This window comes from Colobus angolensis, unplaced genomic scaffold (assembly GCF_000951035.1).
Source record: "Colobus angolensis palliatus isolate OR3802 unplaced genomic scaffold, Cang.pa_1.0 Scaffold19, whole genome shotgun sequence".
In the NCBI taxonomy this organism is placed as follows: Eukaryota; Metazoa; Chordata; class Mammalia; order Primates; family Cercopithecidae; genus Colobus; species Colobus angolensis.
The window spans coordinates 5,888,104-5,900,906 of record NW_012115043.1 but is presented as its reverse complement, the minus strand read 5'-3'; the positions used below and the strand labels follow the sequence as shown (position 1 = coordinate 5,900,906).

Genomic DNA, 12,803 nt, shown 5'->3' with positions numbered 1-12,803 from the left:
AAAAAAAAAAAAAAGATTCCTGGATCACGACTCTCCGGAGTGAAGAAAGGAGTCTGCAGTTTTAACAAGTCCCCTGGGTGACCCTGATGCATAATCAGGAATTAAGAAATATTGACATTAGAACTTCTAGGTGATACCACAAGTTTATCCCAGTAGTACGAGGGTCCTGCTGGCCCCCTAAATAGGCAAGTGTCACAGGTCCAATGAGGCAGTGCAGGCCAGACAGTTGCGAAAATCCCAGCACTGTTCTATTTTATCAGCTCAGTAGTGGGTACATATTAATAATTGTTCAATTTATTTTCTTTAAACTATATATATTCATGATATACACTTTTGAGTATGAGATATAAACTTATTTTTTTTTAAGAGCGTATAGAGTAATAGAATGAGTTGGGGAACGGGGTAAAGAAGACTGAATTTAAAACTTACTTCTGCCATCAATTTGGGACAAGTCACTTTTTAACAACAAATGGAAACAAAAATAACCCTTGCTTTCTTTCTATAGGACTGTAGGAAGTAATGTACCAGAAAGAGAACAGACTCAAAAGCTTGGGTCCTGGCTCTTCCACCTGCCTCTCTGAGCCTCAGTTTCCTCATCTGCCCACTGGGAATAATAGTTCTGGCCCCTCCTCTCCCCAAAGGGCTCTTGGAGGCTGCCAGGAAAACAGGTGTGAAAGTGCTCAGGAGACTGCACAGTGACATTTGGCCTAGCACTGGTGTTACCCTGATGGCATCTCCAGTCACTCAGTGGCACTTCTCAGTTGTAGCCTGATACTGTCAGACCTCTCTTCATAGATGTGCGTTTCCTCTTCCTCACTAGACGATGAGTTCAGAGGGCAGGGTCCCTGCCTCTCTGTATTTTGTTCACTGTGCCCAGCATGATGCCAGTCACACAAAGGCAGCAGTATGCTGGGGTGGTCCCAGAGCTGGCCTTATAGTTACACAGACCAGCAGAGGGGTCTGGTTCCACCTGACTCACTGGCTGTGTGGCACCTTCCCAGCTGTCAAGTACTCACTTGTAACACTGTTGTGAGGAACAGAAATACGTGATTACAGTGGAGAACGTAGCTTAGCACCTGGCCCCAGGAGGGCTGCAATAACTGTTCTGTAAGTGGCAGCCTGGAAGTGCTTTTGTAAAGCACATGCTACACAGAGTGACGAAGAAGTCTGTCCAGTTCCCCTCCAAGCTCCGACCTTGTCCACCACACCCAGCCCTAGGAGAGGAGTTCCTGCCACACCAGAAGGTTGGTGACCCCTGGGTCGTCACCCATACATCCCCCTGACTTAGGGGCATGTGAGATGCCACATCCCTCCCTTCCCATGCCCTCCTTCTCCCACCCCCTCCACTCACCTTGTCGGACCCAGGACACAAAAGGGGTGGGGTCAGCTGAGGCCACACATTCCATCACCACACTCTGGCCAGACACCACCGTGGTGTTCTCTGGGGCTGCCACAATGACCACGTCCTGCCCTCTGGTGGACGCCAGGGACCCTGGCAAGAAGACAGACAGAAGGCAGTCTTACCATTAGGCATTTGCCATTCAATACTTCACCTGAGTCGCACAGTAACCTGGTGAGGTGGTACTGGGGGCAGCAGCAATGATTCCATCTGTCAGATGGGGGATGTAGCAATAAAAGTCAGCAGGGCTAGGACTGGACCTCTGAGCTGTTTCTTTTAGAGTCAGAAGAATTGCCTGGGCTTTAACTCAGCACCAGAGAAATGATTAGACAGACCCACATCTACCTCCATTCTTCCCTCCCAAATGCAACCCACCATCTAGGCAGAGAACTGTCAGGGTCATGGGCAAAGCACCAGACTTGGAGTCAACAGTTATAGTTTCTAGTTCCAGCACTGCCATTAACGCATTGGGTGACCTTAGGCAAATCCCTTCTCCAAAGGGCCTTGGATTCCCCAGTGGAAAAGGCAGACAGTGGACTTGAGTTTCTGCCTGTGTGGCAGCTCCCTAAACCCTGATTTCCTGCCAAATTCTCTGTGTGACCCTGGCCCCCTGGGTGGAGTGGTGAATATCTGGATTGTCCAGCAGGTGGAGGCAGAGACCCTCAGAACAGAACGGAGAAGACACCAGACTGGGAACAGCCCACCAGCACCAGCTAAGCCCAGAAGGAATAGGATGGGGACAGGGTGGGGGTGTGGAGATTGGGTGGGAGGTGGGAGCTGGGAGGGATGCATGGCAAAGGGCAGCAGGGGAGGGGCCCCTGGGGAAGGCTTGAAGTGAGATCTGTTGAGCACCTGCCAGGTGCCAGGCACTTTCCATTCTTATCTCAAGGACTCTTCGAGCCTCTCTGAGCTGGACATTTGATAAGGAGCCCAGGGTCACACCGATGGTGAGCAGAGAAGCCAGGATTCAAATCAGGTCTTTCCAACCCCAAACCCTGTGCCCTTCCTACTTCATCACACTGGGGCAAGAGCTTTTCAAAGAAACAAGTAAAGGACAAGAGCACTAGGCCATAGGGAGCCAGATTCGCAAGGCACAGAAAGCAGAGAGGGACGAATCCCCCAGTGCCTGAACCCCTCAGTGACTATAGAAGGGGAGGAGAGAAAGGAGCAGGGACCAGGGCTTCCAGGCGCTGACACGGCCTCAGATGCTTTGCCTCCCCACCTCTGTCCCCAGCCTTCAACACTCCATCCAACCCGAGGGCACAGAGGCTCTGCATGAAGAGAGGAGCCCCGCCCTGGGAGTCTGGGGTCTTGTGTTCCATCCCAGTTCTTTCTTCCCTGGTTTGCTGGGTGGCAGTACCCTCTCTGGACTTCATCGCCTCACCTGTCAATGGGACTAACATTTATCACCTACTTGAAGGCAAGGCCTGGACCTCTTGAGGTCCCTCCCAGCTCTGAGATGGCTGGCTCCAGAAACCCCTAGGTTTCCCCACCCAGCCAGCCCCCTTACCTCTGTGGGCCACACTGAGTAGGGCCTCCTGGCTGAAGCGCTGGCTAGCCGAGTTGGTGGCCACACAGCGGTAGGGGCCTGCATCACTCTCCTGAACATCCAGGATCTGAAGGACGCCGTTGGGAAGCGTGATGAGCCTTGGGAAGAGAGGAGCAGGCAACTGTGAGGTGGTGGGCAGGGGGGCCACAGGGAGGGTGGCTCATGGTAAGATAAATGCAAATTAAAACTCGGAGATACCAGGCCAGGTGCAGTGGCTCACGCCTGTAATCCCAGCACTTTGGGAGGCTGAGGCAGGCGGATTACCTGAGGTCGGGAGTTCGAGACCAGCCTGACCAACATGGAGAAACCCCATCTCTACTAAAAATACAAAATTAGCCAGGTGTGGTGGCTCATGCCTGTAATCCCAGCTACTCGGGAGGCTGAGGCAGAAGAATCGCTTGAACCTGGGAGGTGGGGGTTGTGGTGAGCCGAGATTGCGCCATTGCACTCCAGTCTGGGCAACAAGAGCGAAACTCTGTCTCAAAAAAAACTCTAAGACACCATTTTCACTTATTAGATTGGTGAAAATCAGAAGGCTTAATAACACTCCATGTGGATGAGGGAATGGGGGACGGCACTCCTGCCTCGACGGTGGATGAGGGAATGCGGGACGGCACTCCTGCCTCAACAGTGGCCCTGCCCATACACCACCTGTCCAGGGCAAGTTGGTGATATCTCAACATCAAAACTTCTAGGGCTCTATCCCACAGATACTCTCAGACGTGTGCACAAGAGCACATGTTAAACGATATTCACTCCAGCACCATCTGTGATAGCAAAAGACTGGAAACAACCCAAGTGTCCATCTGCAGGGTGGGAACTGGCTAAATTGGTTTGGGTACATTCGCACAATGGAATGCTAGGCAGCTGCTAAAAAGGAGGCAGCTCTGTGTCTGCTGACAGAGGGCCATCTCCAAATGTGTTCTGGTACAAAACAGTATGTGTGGGGACATGTAGGCTTCTATGCTTGTGTATACATTGAATGTTCCTGGTAATGGTGGTTGTCTCTGGAGAGGGGACCTGGGATCCAGGGGACTGAGGGTGGGAGGGATTGACTTTTTATTATATATCCTTCTATACAGTTTGAATTTTTTTACCCCTTTCCCGTATTACCTTCTCCCTCTCTTGATAAAATATTCTTTATTCACACTATCTCATGTGACCCTCAAAACAAGCCCAAGACATAGAGGGGGTTACGACCTCCATTTTACCGGTGAAAAATAGGCTTGGAGGGAGGAGGGTATTTTCCTGAGGTCTCATAGGTTGAGCAGAGTGAAAGCTCGAACCCAAGTCTTCTGGTGCCAAATGTCATATTCATCCTACCTGCGTGTCTCGGCAGTCATTGGATGGCTGAGAATGCCCTTGGAGAGGACGTGGTCTCCAAGCAGACCCAGCCAACACGTATGTTACTTAGCCGGGGCATGATGGATGAGGGTGTTCCCTGCCCTCTGGGCTAGAGAAATAGAAAGGTCCAGAGACCTTGCTTGAGAAACGATGTAATCTGGGATAGGGAGGTCTCCATGGTGGTTGGGATGTTGGGGACCAGAGTGGGCTCTGAACTAAGGAGGGGGTGAATGGGTCCCTCAGAATCCTCCAACTGGGATCCCTACAGGGTCAGCTCCAGGTTGAGAGTCTTAGTTTATCAACAGAGCAAACGGTACTGGCCTCTGGGATGTAGGCTGGGCCAAGGTCAGAGAGGGAAGAGGGCAGTTGTGGCTTGGTGGAGATCCCTTAGCTCCTGGGGAAGTGGGGTCTAAAAAAATCTAAGCATGGGACAGGAGAAGTAGCTCAAAGGCTGGGGAGGAAGAATGTTCTAAATAGGGGCCCTACAAACATGCCGTGGTCCAAAGACTTAGAGGACTTAGAAAAAAAAAAACAGCCAGGCGCGGTGGCTCACGCCTGTAATCCCAGCAGTTTGGGAGGCCGAGACGGGCGGATCACGAGGTCAGGAAATCGAGACCACCCTGGCTAACACAGTGAAACTCTGTCTCTACTAAAAATACAAAAAAATACAAAAAACTAGCCGGGCGAGGTGGCGGGCGCCTGTAGTCCCAGCTACTCGGGAGGCTGAGGCAGGAGAATGGCGTAAACCCGGGAGGCGGAGCTTGCAGGGAGCTGAGATCTGGCCACTGCACTCCAGCCCCGGGGACAGAGCGAGACTCCGTCTCCAAAAAAAAAAGAAAAAAAAAACCCATAAATATGCCCTGCTCTTTCCTGCATGGCACAGGCAAACCCACCTCTGCCCCCAGCCTCTTACCCTCAATTCCAACAGCTGTCTACGTAAGTGCTGGGGCAGAGCGAGAGAAAGGGACAGAGAGGCAAGTGTGGCTGGAGGAAAATCCTGGGCCAGCACCCAGTCTGCTGCCAGAGAAGAACTGACAGGAAAGGACGAATTGGGGAAGGACAAGAAGGGCCCACCTAGAAAACAGTCCCCACCCCCATACAGCTAATGTGCTCTTTCTCCAAGATCTTTCTTTCTCCTCTTTTCCCCTCGGTCTAGCGAGCTGACTACGCTGCTGGGAACTGCCTACATTTCCTAACCCCAGTGTTTCTAGGTCTTTCCAGGGAAAAGTGTGCTTCAAGTACTCAAGAGCTAGTCTCTCCTTTGAAAAAATAACATTCCCTTAATTATGTGTCAACGTTGAATGAATGAATGAATGAATGAACAAATGAATGAATGAATGAATTCCTTTCCCCAGATATGGTGCTATTGCTGCAGGCGATAGAGGCAAGGGGGAACCACTTTTAGTGTTCATCTAAAATCTTTTCTGGCCGGGCTTTTTGGGAGACAGAAGCAGGAGGATTACTTGAGGCCAGGAGTTGGAGACCAACCTGAACAACATGGTGAAACCCAGTCTCTACCAAAAAATACAAAAATTAGCCAAGGCATGGTGGAGCACACCTGTAGTTCCAGCTATTCAGGAGGCTGAAGTGGGAAGATCGCTTGAGCTGGGGAGGTAGAGGCTGCAGTGAACCACCGCACTCCAACCTGGGTGGCAGAGTGAGTCCCTGACTCAAAAAAATCCTTTGCTTTGCTAAAATGTGTTTTTAGAAGCTCTGTCCTTGGAAAGATGTTCAAGATACATTAGTTGGTAGGGGGAAAAAGTAAAAAAACAGTGTTTATGAAGAAATTCTACTTTTAGAAAATAGAGAAAAGTTATGTTAGGATATACATAGAAAAAGTCAAAGGTGGCAAAGCTTGTGTGGTTTATGGGGGTTTTTTGTAGGAGTGGGATCGGGGGATTCTTATTTATTGTGCCTGTTAAGAGGGTTTTGTTTTTTTTTTTTTGCAATTAATATGTATCCATTAGGAAATATAAATTTTTAAAATGTAAATTTCTAATAGTCTGTGCCCTTGTACACTTTGCTTTATAACTTGGGCTCTAACACAGAAGCACTGTGACATGGTGGAGAGAACTGGTTTCAATGTATGTGATCTTAGCAAGTGACATTCCATATCTGGGCCACAGTTTTCTCATTTGAAGAATGAGTTAAATCATTCCTGTCCTGCCTGCTTCACAACTCTGGCCCTCTGAATGTGTCTTGAGCTCACATTAGATAATGGACATAAACATATTTATGAACTGCAATCTCTAAACACATGTTTACAATCGTGTAACCCATATACATTTTTCAAAAGACTGCAAGGAAACTCTCAAATTGGTGAAAGCTGTGTTCAGTCAGGAGGTGACTTTTTTCCCCTTTCTGTAAAGTTGGTATACTTTACCATTTTAAAAGAAATTCAAATTTCATATAAAATAAAAGCTACTTATAGAATGAAAAGCAATCTCAAATCAAAAGGAAGGGATTATTCTTTTTCCAACCTCAAACCTGAGTCTGCTGCCCCTACCCACAAAAGGCCACTTGGGTCCCAAGGATTAAAGAACACAGAAGAAATGACACAGCTGCTCTGAATTTCCCAAGGGCCAAGAGCCCCCACCCTAAGCCCTTGAGATCCACCCAGGGCAAGGGGATACTGGCTGGGAGTCACATGAGATTGACAGAAATGGCAACCACTGGGAGAGGGTAGGGCAGGAGCCCATGTTATTTAAGTCCCTTCGTTACATGTTTCTTATGAGTGAATGGCGATAACAAAATTATTTCAAGTGGATCCAGATACATGGCTTTTTATCCTAGAAGTTATATTATTTATTTTTATGGCTATCTTCTATTTATGGCAAGTGTTGCTGGTTTTCCATTTTATTGCAGTGAGATAATGTTCCCTTTTAAAATGTGTTCAAGTTACAAAAGAGTGAGTTGATGTAAAGAAAATTATTAAGTGATTGTGTAAATGGTATAAGTATGGTCACAATTATGAAGGTGGTTTGTGAATGCCTGGGATTTGGGAAACATTGCTCTCATTGATTACTGGTTCCCATGGAAGAAAAATTATCCCCTAGATTATCCCCTATTATTAGAAAATAGTATAAGTACCAGGGATTTGCCTTGGGCTCTAGTCTTTACCATCAGTTCCAAACGAAGCACATACACCCTGACGCAGTGTGTTTATTAACTGCACATGTGCACACACTACACCAAGGCATATGGTCTCCTTCAAACCACTGGGCTGAGTTTATGAATAGCATATTTGTGCATGCACTATATCTGGGCATGTGTAAAAATATATACCTTGGGCATAATCAAGTTGCTGTTTTAGACATTTCTTTATTCCCCCTACACAATGTGCCGGGACATGCGAGCCCAGCTTATTTATAGATGAGGATCGCTTTTCAGAGGACTCGGGGGCAAACACTCTCAGAGTCCAGAAACTGGCAGCTCTGGCCTCCTGGGTTAGGTTTGTGGCTTCACGGGATGACGCCTGAGCTAGACGTTGGGGATGGTGGGGAGGTCTGAAACCCACTGGTTTGCTGAGAAGCTTTGGGGAAGTAACTTACCTGCTCCCAGCCACAGTTGGACTACAGATTTCTAAACCCACCTTTAATTTTTTAAAAAATTATAGTCATAATGTGATACAAACTTCTTCAGATCTCGCAGGTTCTGCATCCAACCACCAAATGACACCTACCAGAAGCCTGTGTATCCTCCACACAGGGTGCTGGAGTCTGACACTCTTGAGTACTAAGCTGTGTGACCTGGGGCAAGTTATTTCTGTCTCTGATCCTCCAATCCCTCATTTAACAATCCAGATAAAAATACCTACCATATTCATATGTACAGACCTGAATGTTCATCAAGTGGTAAGAGAAAAAAAAAATTAAAGTTGCAATATAATCCCATTTTTGTTTTTGAAAAGAAAAGATGATTCAACAAAAAGCTTAGTATGTACAATAAAATTGATTATTATTATTATTATTTTGAGATGGAGTCTTCCTCTGTCACCCAGGCTGGAGTGCAATGGTGCCATCTTGGCTCACTGCAACCTCTACCTCCTGGGTTTAAGCGATTTTCCTGCCTCAGTCTGCTGAGTAGCTGGGTTTATAGGTGCTGGCCACCATGCCCAGCTAATTTTTGTAATTTTAGTAGAGACAGGGTTTCACCATGTTGACCAGGCTGGTCTTGAACTCCTGACCTCAGATGATCCACCTGCCTCAGCCTCCCAAAGTGCTGGGGTTACAGGTGTGAGCCACCGCACCCGGCCTAAGTTTTGTATTTTTTGAGAGATGACGTTTCACCATATTGCCCAGGTTGGTCTCTAACTCCTGAGCTCAAGCGATCCACCTGTCTTGGCTCCCAAAGTGTTGGGAGTACAGGCGTGAGCCACTGTGCCCAGCCATATTGATATGAATTTTTAAAATGCATCTGCTAGGAATATAAATTAAAAGTAAATAGAGGAAAATGTGAAAATAAGAAATACCTACTTTAAAGGATGATTGGAAGGGTTAAGTGAGAAACCACGTAAAAGGAGCAGCACAGTGCCTGGCCCAAGGTACACTCCCATTAAGTGGTTCATGCTGTGACTTTCAACATGGGGAGATTTTGCTGCCCTCTGCTACCCTCTCTGGGGGGCATCAGGAGTAGGCTCTCTCTTGGTTCTCACTTGCCCAGATCATCTGCTCTGGGTTCACGGAACTCCCAGGAGGCACCCGTCATCACACAGTGGTGAGAGCCTCCACATTTAGAAAGGCACAGAACTGAAAATGTTAGCGTTAGAGAGGCTGAGTCAGCATTTCCCAGGGCTCACCCTGTAGAATGCTCATTCATGGGATGTTAAGGGGCTCCTGGGCAAACGAGCCTGGGAAGTGCTCGATTAAACAAGGTCCACAGATTCTCATTACAGCACTTCTCAGGGTCTTGCCAACTCCAGGAGGGAGATTTACAGGCAGTTTCCTGTTCTTATTTGATCATGGAATACTTCATTTAAGAAACATTTAAAGGGACTAACATTCTATAAAAGCCACACTTTGGGAAAACACAATCTAAATCAACTTTCATTTGTTTTTCCTTTCATTTTATAGGTGGGAAGGAGAATAGGCTGGGTGAGAAGTGACTCTCTGAGGACCAGTGGGGCTAACCCATCACCAAAGTCAATAGAATCTCTCTCTTTTTTTTTGAGACAGGGTCTCGGTGTGTCACCCGGGCTGGCTGGAATGCAGTGGCATTATCACAGCTCACTGTAGCCTCGACCTCCAAGTGATCTCTCTCAGCCTCCCAAGTAGCAGGGACCACAGGCACCACACTGCCACATTGGGTTAATTTTTGTATTTTTTATACAGACAGGGTTTCGATATTTTGCATAGGCTGGTCTTGAACTCCTGGGCTCAAGTAACCCCCTGCTTTGTCCTCTCAAAATGTTGGGATGACAGGTGTGAGTCACCACACCCAACCAGGATCTCTTATGTATGGACCGCTCATCCTCTTCCTCCCTCACAACTGTCTTGTGGCTTTTCTACCTCAAAGTTTCTCCTACAACCCCCAATTTTTTCTACACATGGGCAAAAGTCAGAGGAGCTGGGACAATGCGACACAGGCAAGAGAAGGTTGGTTCCAGAGGAGAAAGCGCAGTGTTTCAGAGCCTGAGGAACCCCACTTCCACCGGGACGGGAGAAGGATCTAGCTGGTAATTACAGCTACGGAGATATAGGGGGAGGACTGCAGGGTGGCTGGGAAAGGCCTTGGAGCCACATTTCCAAAGATACGTAAGAATTTAGCGGGTGATGACTGAGTCATGAGACCAACTCAGAGACCACAGATGGAAATGAGCCTTGTGGTTTCTGGTCACGCTGTATACACATCTGGACCTACCCAGGAAGCCACAAGAGGGACCAAGTCCAGGGCCTAGCCTCTGCTTCCCTTCCGCCCTGGAAACTCTTCCCTGGGATTGCTCTACCCATCCATTGCCTTTACAGAGAAAGAGGAGAGGGAAAGAGGAAAGACCTCTACAATTCACTTCTCAGAGGGCTGTGCCCCACTGGCTGGAACTGAGAGAGAAGTGATGCATCTAGAGTGGAAACTCCGGAGGAACCCTGAAAAGAGAAAACCTTCCCAGCAGCCTCCGGGAGCCCTCAACAGACAACCAGCATTCTGCCAATGGCTCACGGCATGGCTTAGGATAAATCACAGCTCCTCTCTGGCCCTCAGTCTCCACAATAAAGCAAGTGGTTGGACTAGATGTGCTGGGAAGGACTCTACTACGACACCCACCCAGGCTCCACAGCTCAATGGGTGGCTTTCCTCCCAGGGAGCAAAAACTTCTTGTCCAACTTCTCTTTGGGACCAGACATGAGCCAGGAGTCAGGCGGTGGTTGACACTCAAGTCAGCTTAGGTAAATGCAGCTACCTTGACTCTAAGAATCTCAGTTCTGAGCGCACCCCGGAGCCCTCTCTACCCCGCCTACCAGGACCCGCTCCCCTACAGGGCACTCACCGAGGCTCCTCAGGCAATGTCACCTGGTCCTTCTCCCAAGTAATGATGGGAGCTGGCAGCCCTTCAATGTGGCACTCAAAGCGAGCTGTCCCGTTCTCCTCCACCGTCTGAGACTCCGGGTGCAGAGAGAAGTCTGCGAGTGCTGGGGACAATGAGACACGGCAGGGACGGGAGAGGAGCAGGAGAGAGAGGCCACAGCAAGCACAAACAGTGAAACACATCCACATGGAGACACAGAAACAGAGTCGTAGAAACACAAGCAGAGCCAATTCAGACCGAGGGAGACACAACAAGAAGTGGTGATTAGTGGTCAGATGCTGCCAGCAGAATGAATTCCAAAGCCCCCTGCCCGACATCATCGTGATGGTCAAACTATACAGTAAGATGCACATTTCTTCTGGCCTGAAAGTTATTTCATGGTGATCTGTGCCTCCTGAGAGCCCCCTAAGGGGTAAGGCTGGAACGTGGGGTTTGACTCCACATGTTCCACCTGCCGTGCAGGCAGGAGTTCCCTTAGGAGGCAGCTTTGTGCCTCTGACACAAAGGGGGCACTCTGGCAGGCTCCCTGGAGGAAAGCACAAGCCAGACTCTAGGACTCAAAGGGAAAAAAAGGCAGAAGGAACAGGGGAGTGGAGAAGAAATGGGAAGATTATGGAATACCCAAGAATGAGGATAGACAATACCAGGAAGAGACCTATTGAGCAGGATGGGAGGCAGGGAAAGGGGGAGTGGGCCCAAGAGAGAGGCATTTGTGCAAGTAACTAACTGCAGATCCCACTTCACATACCCCAAGTCTAGGTTTCAGCCTCAGCCCCCCGATACAAGCACTTACTGGCAAGCTTGACGACAGCAGCCTGGCTGGCCAGCACTCCGAGGGGGCCGTGGGCCAGGCACGAATAGCTGCCTTCAATGACCCCCACAGCCTCAGGGACTGCCTCGTCACTGCCATTGGGTGCTAGTGGCTGGGACAGCCACAGGGAACCACTGGGCAGCAGGTGTAGGTGGTCGTGCTCCAGCAGGGTATCCCCATCCTTGCTCCAGGTCACCCTGGTGGGGGGTCCAGTGGCAGCATCCCCCAGGCTACAGTTCAGCACTGCAGCCTGCTCTGGGCCCAGGATCACGTGCAGCGGCCCCACTCCACAGCTCAGCTCCACAGTCGTCTCCTGGGGCAACAGCAGCCCCCCTGCATAGAGGAGGAGCATGGGGCCATCAGTGTGTGTCCCCCCACCTCCCACAGCCTCTGCTCCTGAGTCACCTGAGCAGGGGGGCAAATCAAGGAGAAAGACCTGCATCGGGATCCCGGTTCTCCTCTTACTAACTGTGACTTTGGACAAACTGCTGCACTCCTCTGTGCCTGTCTTCCCCTGCTGCTCAATTTCCTCATAGCAGCATTATTCATAATAGCCAAAGAGCGGAAACAACCCAAAAGCCCATCACCTGATAAATGGATAACTGGATTACTCAGCCATCAAAAGGAATGAAGGACTGATGCATGCTACAAGGTAGCATGAAAACTTGACGCTAAGTCAAGGAAGTCAGTCATAAGATGCCACATTTTGCATGATCTCATTTCTATGAAATGCCCAGAGGAGGCAAATCCATAAAGACAGAAAGTGGATTAATGATTGTCAGCGACTGGGGGGAGGAAGGACAGGGAGTGACTGCTAATGAGTACAGGGTTTCTTTTGGGGGTGATGAAAATGTTCTAGAATTAGATAGTGGCTGTGGTTGCACAACGTTGTGAATATGAATATACCAAAAACTACTGAGTCGAACACTAAAGGGTGAATTTTGTAGTATGTGAACTGTGTCTCAATGAAAAAAGCATACCAGCCTGGGTAACACAGAGAGACCCCATCTCTACAGATAATGTAAAAAGTTAGCTGTACGTGGAGGCATGCGCCTGTCATCCCAGCTACTCAGGAGGCTGAAGCAAGGAGGATCGCCTGAGCCCAGAAGTTCAAGGCTACAGTGAGCCACGATCATGCCACTGCACTCCAGCCTGGGTGGCAGAATGAGACTCTGCCTAA

The 12,803-nt window shown here is 48.9% G+C and overlaps 1 protein-coding gene across 1 annotated transcript in view; it reads right to left on the bottom strand.

The window, feature by feature from the left end:
* The window catches only part of IGDCC4 (immunoglobulin superfamily, DCC subclass, member 4), a 27,714-nt gene extending 15,739 nt beyond the window's left edge, over nt 1-11,975 (bottom strand). The window contains exons 1-4 of the mRNA XM_011940561.1: nt 11,606-11,975; nt 10,774-10,915; nt 2,910-3,046; nt 1,352-1,492 (exon numbers count right to left, since the gene is read on the bottom strand). Coding sequence (XP_011795951.1) covers nt 1,352-1,492; nt 2,910-3,046; nt 10,774-10,915; nt 11,606-11,975 — 790 coding nt within the window. The remainder of the gene's footprint in view (nt 1-1,351; nt 1,493-2,909; nt 3,047-10,773; nt 10,916-11,605) is intronic.
* Nucleotides 11,976-12,803: the final 828 nt, after the last annotated feature.